Genomic DNA, 11,793 nt, shown 5'->3' with positions numbered 1-11,793 from the left:
TAAAAGGGTTTGAAAACTCTGAGTGCAGTTTACCACTTTTAACAACTAGGACTTTATTCTTCCTGACACTGTGTTTACATAGAATGACTAAACTTTTATGTTGTTCATGTATGTAGATCTGAGAATGTTTTGAAACATGTAAAACAAATTTGTACGTTTTATTAAAAGCATGAAAAATAACTGAAATATGACCTGAAATGACTGTAGCAGTGTATAGCATTTCAGCAATGACTGACATGAGTGAAGCATAAAACCAGCTCATGACTGTCATTATTTAAGTGTAAAATATGGTGCAGCTGCAGAACAAAGCAATCTGAGTGCTGCATAGAACAGAATGCAGTGACTAGAAAATTATATTAAAAGTGACACATTTTTCTATTTCATTCAAAAAAGGTTTTACAATTTTGTGGCAGGAATAAATCATAACAAAGGTATCTGAATGAAGATATCTGGAGTTCATTTCATATGCATGCATGTGTGTGTTTGTGTACAGGCAGTATAGTATATATACATAATATATATATATATATGTATATATATATATATATATATATATATATACATATATATATTGAGAGAGAGAGAGAGAGAGAGAGAGAGAGCAGTCGTCTGCCAACCAGAAGGTCGGTGGATCGACTCCAGGCTTTCCCTGATTACATGTCAAAGTGTCCTTAGGCAAGACACTTAACTCCATGTTGCCACCCAATGTGCCTATCGGGGTATGAGTGTGTGTGTGTGTCAGTAGGTGAATGTGATATGTAGTGTAAAGCACTTTGAGTGGTCAAACTGACTGGAAAAGCACCATTTAAGTACAAGTCCATTTACCATTTAGGTTTGGTTTGCTAATTATACTTACTTCCATGCTTGGTGTTGGACAAGAATTTCCTCACCCAACAAAATGTAAAACAGTTTACATTTACATATTTAGATAAAAACATATATATATATATATATATATATATATATATATATATATATATATATATATATATGTATAGAACAAGCAAAGGTCAATACTTTCACACAGTTTATTAAATGATGCATTTCAACTCTGATTTTTTTATTTTTTTGTTTTTTCTTTTGTCTCATTACAGTCAGGACATATTTGCTCTGACAGAGGCTTTTAAATTAATAATTGGTAGTGCTACATGGCTAATATGCAACAAATCCTTTCTTCTTTTGCAGTCATTTGCTCTCCATCCACTTAAAGATTAATGTCAAGGATCTCTGCTGGTTAATGATGAAAATTTACATCTCAAGTTCATCATAATTTTGCATGATAATCGTCTGAGTGCAGGAATTCCACTGATATCAACTTAATCATACACACAGTCGCTTTAAAAACACTTCACAATTAACAAGGTAAGAAAAGAATAATATGGAAACATTTTTTAAAGCAGCAGCACTAAAACAGTGAGTCTTGTTTGATGGGGTGTGTGTGTGTGTGTGTGTGTGTGTGTGTGTGTGTGTGTGTGTGTGTGTGTGTGTGTGTGTGTGTGTGTGTGTGTGTGTGTGTGTGTGTGTGTGTGTGTTTTCGTTTCTATTTCATAATGAGGACCAAAATCTACACACCTTCTTATGGAGACTTCCTGCAAATGTGAATTTGGGAACAAAATTATTTTTTTAGGGTCAAGATTTGATTTAAGGTTCAGGGTTAGAATAAGGTTGTGGTTCGGTTTAGGGTTTGGCATTCAGGTGTTAGGGTAATGTTTAGGATAAGGGGCAGGGAATGTATTGTGTCAACAGAGAGTCCCTACGGTCCCTTTTAACAAAATAATGTGTGCATTTCCGAATTTGTGTGTGTGTGTGTGTGTGTGTGTGTGTGTGGGAGGCTGCATTCATTCATGTGTGTTCACGCATGCGTGTCTGCACTGTATGCTGTTAAGCTGTACAAAATAAACAAGTAGAAGATAAGGCCCACATTAATATTGGCCTCCTCAGCAATGTAAACTCTTGGTAAGTTACTCGGCCTCCCCTGAATTCATATTTATAACTTTTTTTCACACACATGCCCATTCTCTGCTAAGTGACAAAAATCAAAGAACAATACATGCACAGATAAGATGGCCTCTTACTACTGACAGGCTTGGCAGAGCCTCAGAGAACGACAGATGCTACTTCTCCCAAAAAATTTAAAAGAAAAACTGTATTTATGCCTGCACCTGCTAATGCACACAGTGCATTTATGATTTTAAGTTAGTGCTTACACACAGCAACATTTATGCTCACTCCTAAAAACAGAGATGCGTAAACGTTCAGTTGGAATTGTCAGAGATGTGCAGCTGCTCTCAATGAGATGAATATTCAACAGTATCTCCCATTTACATTATGTATATTGGTTACATACAGTATTATACATGACGTCAGTGCCATTTCAACATGTATAATCACATCAAATATGACTCACTTTAAAAAGGCAAAAACATTCAGTTTAAGTCCACCCTGTAAAACAATGACTGAGAATATGTAATGATATTTTACTGTTACTTTTTTTTTTTCAAATAAACATGAAAATGTAAAAAGCCACTGACTTGTGTAGAAGAGGAGCATTAGCAGGATGAAATTTAAGATCAGTTTAGTAGATGGAGAAAGTTCAACATTAAGTAGACATACAACTGTTCATATAAACACTCTGATGTGGCCACAGTTATATGACTGCTGGATCAGTGGGGTTTTTTCAACCCCTCTCCACAATATTGGATATTCAATCAGAAGTATCAAGTAGTTCTTCCACTGTTTTATTCAGAGCTTTTAGCTGTTATTAGTTTTCTGTCAGTCAAATAGTCTCAATTATTTAAAAAGCATAACCTTCAATATGCGGCAATGAACCACACATCTGTAAAAGCCATTGGCTTGTTGACTTGCTAAATAACTTTGCGGTTATTAAACTAAGGGCTCATTAAAAATCCTGATGTTATATTTTTCCATTTTTTAGGCAGTATGCATCTCATATCCTAAACTTTGTCAAAGCACCAAACTGGCTGTGCAAACTTACTGATTGCCCAAATTCCCACTGTTACAACATTACATTTAGCCACAATTATACTTCATTACATATCCTGTTCTTAAGGCCACAGAATGAATCACAATAATGTAGTACATACTGTAAACGGATAAATATTTGAGATTATTCACATCAAAAAGGCCAAGTTTAATTTAGTTCAACAAGTAAAGCCAAACTACTATTTTACCACATGTGCTACAAATACACATTTTACTGTTTCAAGTCCAACAGGTTGGTGTTGAAAGTCACAAAAAGCCCCTTTTCCCATGAGACACTGTCACCGTTATTTTGTCAGCCAGAGTGAAATCCGTCTCTTCTATATGTAAGTCTGATTGCTGATTTCCAGGCTGATTTGTAATCTTTTCTTCTTGGTGCACATTGGATGGAGAAAATATATATATATTTTTTGTCCCTATGTGCCATCAATGATATTCCGACCTTCCATCCCTCAAGCATAGAAATAATGCCAGAGTCCTTTCCCATTTACAAACCACTGCATTGGAACTAGTCAGGTACACAGCAATCAAGTTAGCTGCTAAAGGTCACACATCATCATCGTCATCATCATTCTGCCTGAATCTCCTCTCATGACTTTGTCCTCTCTGGCTCCCTCTTTGGGGAAGATGACCAACTGGATCCTGACAGAGCACGTACTGTTTCCAGATTTTCCGGAATGCTGTGCGGAATTTCTTGATACGGAAAGCGTAAATGATGGGGTTGACAGCTGAGTTGCCATGAGTGAGAATGATGGCAATGTAAATTAGGAACATTGGCTTGTTGCAGGCAGGACAGAAGAGGGTGATGCAGTTGAGGATGTGAAGAGGGAGCCAACTGATTGCAAAGAGGAAAAGAACAAGGGCTAAAGACTTGGCTAATTTAAGTTCCTTCCCAAAGTAACGTCTGGGATCAGTGTGGCTTGCTGTCACCTATACAAAGATAAAATAAAGATAATTGTCAATACTTGGATTTAAAAGTTTGGCAGTTCTGACAAAATAGCAAAATACTGTTGTAGCTTCATGTTGTACAAAACAATCACATATATGTCCAACACAAAAAGAGGAAAAGCATCACCTTTTTGTTGAGCTGCTTGTGGATCATGTAGAAAATCTCCACATAGATCGCAAGCATGAGTAGCAGAGGGGGCAACACCCAGCCAAAGAAGTTAAAGTAGACCATGTAGTCCATGCTGATGACTGTCTCAAACTCACAGGTCACCAGCAGGTCATCAGTGATTAAGGAGCCATTGTCACGGAGACGCTGCAGGTTATTCCAACCCAACATGGGCGTGAGGCCCACTATGATGGACACCAGCCAACACAATAATACGGCAGTGCCAGCTCGCCGAGGGGTAACCACTCGCTTGTAGCTATGGCAACAAGAGAGAAGATGATGCATTAAGTAAAAAAGCTCTATGAACAGATACAGCATGACATTGTGTGTTCTGCTAAAATCTAACTATTTCTGCTTTGCCAGGACAAGAGGGAGAAAAGAGATATATTTTTAGAGCCATTTGTTCAGTTCTGACAAAACTCCTGCCATTTTTCTGTTTTGTTGCAGTACTTATGTTTTTACATTTTATGTGCTACACTCACACAAAATAATGAGAATCAATGAGCTGATTCCAAGAGAATAAAAATCCTGTAAAAGAAAATTATTATTAAAAAGTGACAATTATTACCTGTATATACTCACCTCTTTTGCTATGAAGTTCAATATTAATATCTAATACTGCTAAGTACATCTGTGGGGAATCCAAATGTCACACAATCGTAGTATATGTACACTTAATAAAGGCCACAGAAACATGAAGCACCACCCAACAAGCAGCTGAATGAAAAGTAAGCTAAGAAGGTCAGGGACAAATTTCTTGAGAGGTATAGTTTAAGGTTGGGTTATAAAAGAAAGTATCTAAAGCTCTGAATATCCCACAGAGTACTTTTATTGTAAAAAAGAATATGGAACCACAGGAAAACTGCTAAGAGAAGGGAGACTACCAAAACTAATACACAAGATAATAGGCATTACTCAGAGAGATTACAAGGAAGTCAAAGGTAACCCTTAAACAGCTGCAAGGCTCCTCAGAGATTGGAGAGTTTGTCCGTAGGGGTAATTTAATCCATCAACTCCACAAAACCTGACTTTTGTAAAAAGGTGCCCAGAAAACGCTGTTGCTTCAACAAAAAAGAGAAGAAACTGTGTTTGGTGGTTGCCAAAAGCATCTGGAATACTTAACCATACATAACCAAGTTGCACTCTAGTCAGATAATACTAAAACTGAACGTTTTCACCATCAAAGAAAATGACATGTATATTGTGTGCCCACATAAAAACCTATATGTATATATCACCATCTTGACAAATAATATAATACATATATATTTTAGCCTGACAATGATCCTCAGCATACTGTAAAAACAACCCTGTAGTGGTAGAAACATAAAAATGCCTTAGAAGGGTCTACAGTCAGCCCTCAATCTTATTGTGATTCTGTCGTATTGCTGTACACTTGCGGAACCAATGCAGAGAACAGAAATGGAGCAGTTCTGCCTTCTGTGGTGGTCATAAATTTCATCTGCCAAACTTAGAGACATGCCCCAAGACACTTGCAGCTGTTACTGTATTATTGCAACTTCTTGTCATAACATTTGGCATGAATAGGCTTATATGTTTTATCCTTTTTTTAATATCTTTGCTTTTGTTTGTTTACTCAAAATGTTTTTTTAATGCCAGGTTTTAAGGCAATAAAATAGAAAAAACTGCAAAACAGATTTATTTAGCAAAACACTGGATAGAGAGTGGATAGAAAGTGTGGACAGTTTGGTCAAAATTATTTTCATATTCACAAACGTGTTTCACATTCTGCTGGAGATATGCTCTGGAAGAGGGGTTGGGGGTGTGGAGACACCTGCGTCTATAGTGCACAGCAGGCTTGATGTAATACATAAACATGCTGAAAATAGCAGATTACTGTGTGTCTGTATTGTCTGGAGCACTCTGTAGCATAAAACCAGTTAATGTTGTGGAAGATACTTTTGCTGTATTCATGCATTGTCTCACTGGATATTATACCAGTAGGTTGGAGATGTTTTACACATGTACTAAATTGTTCTACAGATGTTCCAGAGCAATGGCGTGGGTGCACATAAATGCACCTGATTACTTATCGAGATTTTCAACCCAGTCTTCTAGTACAATCTCCTAAATATCGGTGGGGCAGGGTAAGTGTGAACATGGTAGCTAATCTTCCTGAACATTTACTGTCTGTCTGCATGGGAGCATGTGTGGATACTGGTAAGAATCATGGCTTCAGTGTTCTTTCTACTGATGTGTATGTTGCTTTCCACTCCCTCTGCACTACTGTGGATATATACAAATATATGCAATACTGATATCACACAGCAACGTTTAACCATACTAACTGCCCCCACTGTCTCCTTAAAATGTTCATGTGGGAGAACAGTTTGGGTGAAAAATCTCAGCAGAAAGTCCAGAATGAATGATGCAGGTGTTTGCTTTCACTTATGACACCTGTGTGGAGCAATTCATGAACATTTCCGGACTGAACTGCATCCATAAAAAAGGATCACATTTGACTGTCTGTTAATGCAGAAACGAGCATGGGAAAAACACAAAAGTAAGTTCAATAAAACGCTTCAAAACTACAAGACAGAGCAAAGATTTTAATGGAAAATGTAAACTTTCTTTTTCAGTTGCGTTTTAATACCTAATTTGAACTCACCAGTAAAGCACTCTACACGATTTACTTCTCATCCACCAAACACATTTCACTACATGTATCAAGACTAACAGATGCAACACAAACTATTTAAAAGAAATACTATCTTAGCAAGGTTTTTTGTTGTTGCTACTTCAATTTACTTTTTTTAAACTCTCCATTTCTTTTGTTACTCATCTTTTAAACTTTTATTACATGAATCTGGTGGCAGTTGAACATTGACCAGAACATGTTGTCTTGTTTAAAATGGCAGACTGAGATCAGACCTTGCAACACAGATTTATCTTTTTCAACACATTACAAGCATGAATTGCAGCAGTCTGATGGACAGTAATAGGTTAAATTACCATGTGATCAGCTTTTCAGATTAATCTCACTATATCAAACAGAAATTTCTGAATAAGGGCAAACCAGTGTTTGAATAACAGCATGCCATCATTTTATCAGGCAATGAAACCATCAATGTTACATATCTTATGTGTGAAAATGTGAAAAGGGCTTTATATACTGTATCTCTCTCTGGTATGAGTAGCATCATAGTATAATCTGTACTGCATGCCACCCAGATAAATGTAAGAGACTTAATTTTGAAGTGTGTCACTGCTTTTTGCTAACTCAAAGGTAGTCTTGTTACACTTGATGCCTGTGAGTGCAATTAGACCTTAGCAAACAGCCTGGCTGTTACACTACACATAGAAAAATGAATCTGTGGTTATGGAAATTGTAATAATTGAAAAACCCTCTATAACCTTACTTGATGTACTTTTAGTCTTACACAAAAAGAAAACACTGCAAGTAATAAATGCATATTGTATCTCTGTCCTTTACCTGTGTATATGTGAATACAACTATAAGAAAAATTATGTCTGACCAGACTGCTCCTAAGTGCTTAACTAAATAAACATTGCACTGGGCAATCTTCCACTATGATTTCTGTTTCTACCGCAAAGCAAAGCTAAAGCATAAACATCACCAAAAGAACCAAACAAAGCCCACAGTTCAAATTGTTCCACATACTTTTGATATTATTATTAAGTGGTAGGAAAACAGTATAACAACGGCTCTCTGCAGATAGGTTGCAGAGGCATGTTTAGACTCTAATGTAACAGATTTAACGTCTTTGAGGGTTTTAAAAAATACATTTACAGCACAAGCTACTTGTAAATGTTTTCCTTTGTGTTTTTTAAATAAAAAAGTAATGAAATCAGCCAAACTGGCTTAAATATCTTTTACTGAGTAATATCTGTCCAAGGTAGGTGACAGTAGTTACATTTAGCAAACTTGACCTACCAGATCAAGTAGGTCTGCAGCAGCAAAACCAGTGAACAGAGGTATAATGGTACATGATACACTTTTTTTTTTTTTTTTTTTACTCTTTAATGCTCTATGTATCATCCATAGTTTCTAAGAGCTTTTGCATCACTTTATGTTAAAAGCTTTACTCAAAACCCTGTTGTACACATTGTGATACTTGTCTTCTGCCCCCTAGTGCATACAATAATAATACAATAATTCACTACAATAATTTTGACATATCACACTATAATAAACTGTAAACATACAAAAATTATTTGAATTATTTTTTTTACATTTTGTTTAAGGGCCAAATAAAGACTTCAGATTTAAAATATTTTACTTTTTCTCCATGTTTTCTTGGGTCAGGCTTTAAAGGGTTAATTTGGCATTTTAAGGGTGGAAATCTTTTATTCCTTTCTCACAAAGTTACTTAGCTTTGCTATATTGTGTTCAGTTGACATTTTTGTTCTATATTTCTTATCTCTTTACTTAAATAATCAGAATGTAGTTTTTGTTTTATCTTCGTTTTACTTTCTTTATCATATCTGTCACTGATACTGATGTCATGCAGAAACAAGGAAAGGTGTTCCAGCTTAATGAGAATCTGGGAGTTGTCATAACTGTCAGCAGTACTATTTTATCTTGACAAATGTCACCAATCCTGTCTCGCCTGCATGGGTATGTAAGTTATTTAGTTGTAATGAGCCATGAAAGATGCTTGTGGGAAGGTGTTTTTAATGCACTATTATTTTTAAGACACCTAGCAAACTTAAACAGATGAACAGGATGATGTTGGGCAGATATTGCTCTTCTCACAGCTGTGAGTTAATTTCTTAAAGCACAAACATAAAGAACACAGAGAAGTTGCAAGAGCCCAACTTTTTTTCTGTCCGTTTTTTTTTTCTTTTCCCTCACATTGCCCTTGAGTCCAGTTTTTGATCTATAAGGTATACATATAAATGAGTTCCACCATACAGGAAAAGCCAAACACACAACACAGGACAAGCAAATGAAAGGATTTTTAAAAGACCAATGGTGATGTCAGTGTTTTCTAGCTTGACTTGTGGGCTGTAACTCTGCACAGCAGCTATTAAAGCTTTTGTCTTTCTGCTTGCATACAGATCAGTTCTCCATCTGCTAAAATGTGCTTTTTGTCTCAACTGTTTTATCTCTACTTTCCTCTGGGATTTCAGTCCTTGTCTCCCATGGGTTCCACCTGCAAATCCTGTCCAAGAACCAAGCCCAACAGGAAGGCACGAGGCCATTTGCAAATCACAGACCATCCTTATCATTCCAGCGTGTCCCCAAACACCTCAGCTATATAAAGCAATCAGTGCTTAAACTGTGTCTCTGAGTCTCAGGAGAGGTTCAGGGAGAGTGAATCAGTTTTTGGCTCCCATTACAACAATGCAGTAAAATACAATTTACTGTAATTTGAACTTGTCCAGATTGAAGTTTGTAGTAAACTGATCATCTACGAGGTGAAGATAAAATATCTTCTCTTAGTTGAGAAACACAGCAAAAACCTGTTTTTTTTTTTTGTTTGTTTGTTTTTTTTTGTTTTGTATTTTTTTTTATTATTAAAACATGTTTTGTATTAATATTAATGTTCATCATTAAGCTCTAAGATATCAAACAGCCATGTCATGTTTGTTTTTTTAATTTTACAAATTTTAAAATACTATTGATTGATGTAAAATCTCAGAACATGTCACTGCTACGAGATACCATGTCCCGAACTAATAAATAACAATCAGATCTTTCATAGAATATACCACAACTTGCAAATGCTTCCAGAGGAATGTCACTGTAACCTGCATTGGTGTCCTGTCACTGACAGAGTCAGCTGTGTGCACAAGTGTGTGTCCTTTTTTGTGTGCTTGTTGCCAATTTCAGAAATTATGCAATCCATAAAGCAGTCACCATGAGCCCACTGACCAATCATGCATTCTCTGACAGACTCTTCCAGACTGGTTGTCAGATGACACACATTTAAGTGGAAACTACAGTCCCCAGTGGAATAAATGCATTTGTAAGGGGGCAAAATGATGATAATGCCCCAACTTCAAAATTTGCTCTTCTACAATCAAACAGAAAAGTGTGAAATAATCAAGTAAAAAACAAATTATCACAGAGAGTTGCACACACACAAATAACTTTGCAGCATAATAGGTTTATGAAATCCATCTTACTCCTGCTGCTTTTCAACTGTGAATTGTGCATTATTTGATCCAATTTATACTTTAGGATGATAAGTTGTTATACATACTGGTGAATGTCAGACCGCTGATTTATAACTCGTTTTAATTTCCCACAGATTATATCAAACCACGTTATTGTGGCATCCGATTATATCCGATAAACTAACTCCAAGCACATCACAAATCAGCCTACAGTAAGTTGAAGATAAAATCACACTGGCGCGGACATTCTGGCGGGTGTCCTTAGTAAAAGCAGCGGTGCAGACACAAAAGGCTCCTAATATGAGACAATATATTGAAAACTATTTGAATTCACCTTTAGGCCTACCTCATGGGGATTTTCACTCTTAGATATCGGTCAATGGCGATGGCCAGCAGCGCGAGGATTGAACTTTGCGTGAGGACGAGCACTGTGCAGGCGCCCAGCAGACAACTGTAGAAGTGCGTCTGGAGTCCGATGCTGATTGTTATGGCGAGGGGGATGACAAGAGCCCCGACCGCAATGTCAGCCAAGGCCAGGGAGACGATGAAACAGAACGTGGTGTCTCTCAGAGACCGGTTAATACGCACTGCCCAGACCACCATCACGTTCCCAATGACGGAGGACACCGCGATCATCACCTCCATTCCGATGTAGAGAGCCTTAGACGGGGGCAGACCTGAAGTCATGATCGCGGATGCTGGATGAGTGTGCGCTCAGCCTGAATACGTCGATGGAGTTCCCTGTTTGAGTTTGTGGGTATCGCCTGAGACACCCTGACTTAGGTTTCGCATTTTTTTAAACGTCCCACAAAAGAGGAGGCATAGTCTGTAGCTCTGGATTGTTTCAGGATCTAGTCGAAAACATATAGCCCAGATGTGCGCCAGACGCATAACTTCTCCAGATTCCGAGAATGAATTGTCCGACTGTAGACCGGCTGGCTGAGGGACAGGACGGACCGTGAAACAGAATGACTCACAGACAGCTTCCAAAAGAGCAGATAAACAGGGCTGGTTTCCTCATTGTCAGGCATGCGTCAAATGTCGGTAAGAAAAATAAGTATTAAGTCCCAAACACTGTTCCTGCAGCTATTGGAGTCATTTTAAGAATTTCTCCATCATTCGTCCCATCCATTAGTGTTTCCCCATCTCATGGACATGGTGGACTCTTGGCAGGAAAATGTCTTCTTTTGGGAAACTGAATATTTTTAAGATAAAACACAAAACAAAGAGAAAGCATAAAATAGTTTATGATGACTGTGAGGCGATTCAGATAAAGACTCATTATCTTTTTGCAAAGTGGCGAGTGGGACCGAAAACTCGCCCTCTATGGGCGTGGACACAGTGGGAGGAGACTAAACTGATCTATATGACAGGTGCATCTCACACTAAAATGCCACATGCTGTTTATTATTTAGACCCTTGTGCATTCAGACCAGATTTCCAAAAAAGGGGCTACTGTGGGGATAATTGATACACCAGACAAAATAAGTTATAGGTTGAAAGTCAGAGTGGAAGAAAACTGAAAACAGGAGGAGGAGCTAGACTTTTATACATGCAGTACCCAGAGGGGGCAA

General features: G+C 37.4%; 1 protein-coding gene across 1 annotated transcript; it reads right to left on the bottom strand.

Moving 5' to 3' along the window:
• Positions 1–1,449: 1,449 nt before the first annotated feature.
• Positions 1,450–11,501, bottom strand: LOC121637516 (adenosine receptor A1-like). Its single transcript, XM_041981717.1, has 3 exons — positions 10,566–11,501; positions 4,076–4,370; positions 1,450–3,930 (listed from the first exon to the last, which is right to left on the bottom strand). Exons 1-3 carry the CDS (start codon positions 10,904–10,906, stop codon positions 3,547–3,549), a joined length of 1,020 nt encoding a protein of 339 aa, XP_041837651.1. The 5' UTR covers positions 10,907–11,501; the 3' UTR covers positions 1,450–3,546.
• Positions 11,502–11,793: the final 292 nt, after the last annotated feature.

This window comes from Melanotaenia boesemani, chromosome 3 (genome assembly GCF_017639745.1).
Source record: "Melanotaenia boesemani isolate fMelBoe1 chromosome 3, fMelBoe1.pri, whole genome shotgun sequence".
Lineage (NCBI taxonomy): Eukaryota > Metazoa > Chordata > Actinopteri > Atheriniformes > Melanotaeniidae > Melanotaenia > Melanotaenia boesemani.
This window is presented reverse-complemented; position numbering and strand designations above follow the sequence as displayed.

What these genes read in the sequence shown, in the direction of transcription:
- LOC121637516 (XM_041981717.1), bottom strand. Translation starts at nt 10,906, where the DNA reads ATGACTTCAGGTCTGCCCCCGTCTAAGGCTCTCTACATCGGAATGGAG. An exon ending in AGAGTGAAAATCCCCATGAG is followed by an intron (nt 4,371 to 10,565) that starts GTAGGCCTAAAG and finishes TTGTTGCCATAG; the next exon opens with CTACAAGCGAGTGGTTACCC. An exon ending in ACAAGCAGCTCAACAAAAAG is followed by an intron (nt 3,931 to 4,075) that starts GTGATGCTTTTC and finishes ATCTTTGTATAG; the next exon opens with GTGACAGCAAGCCACACTGA.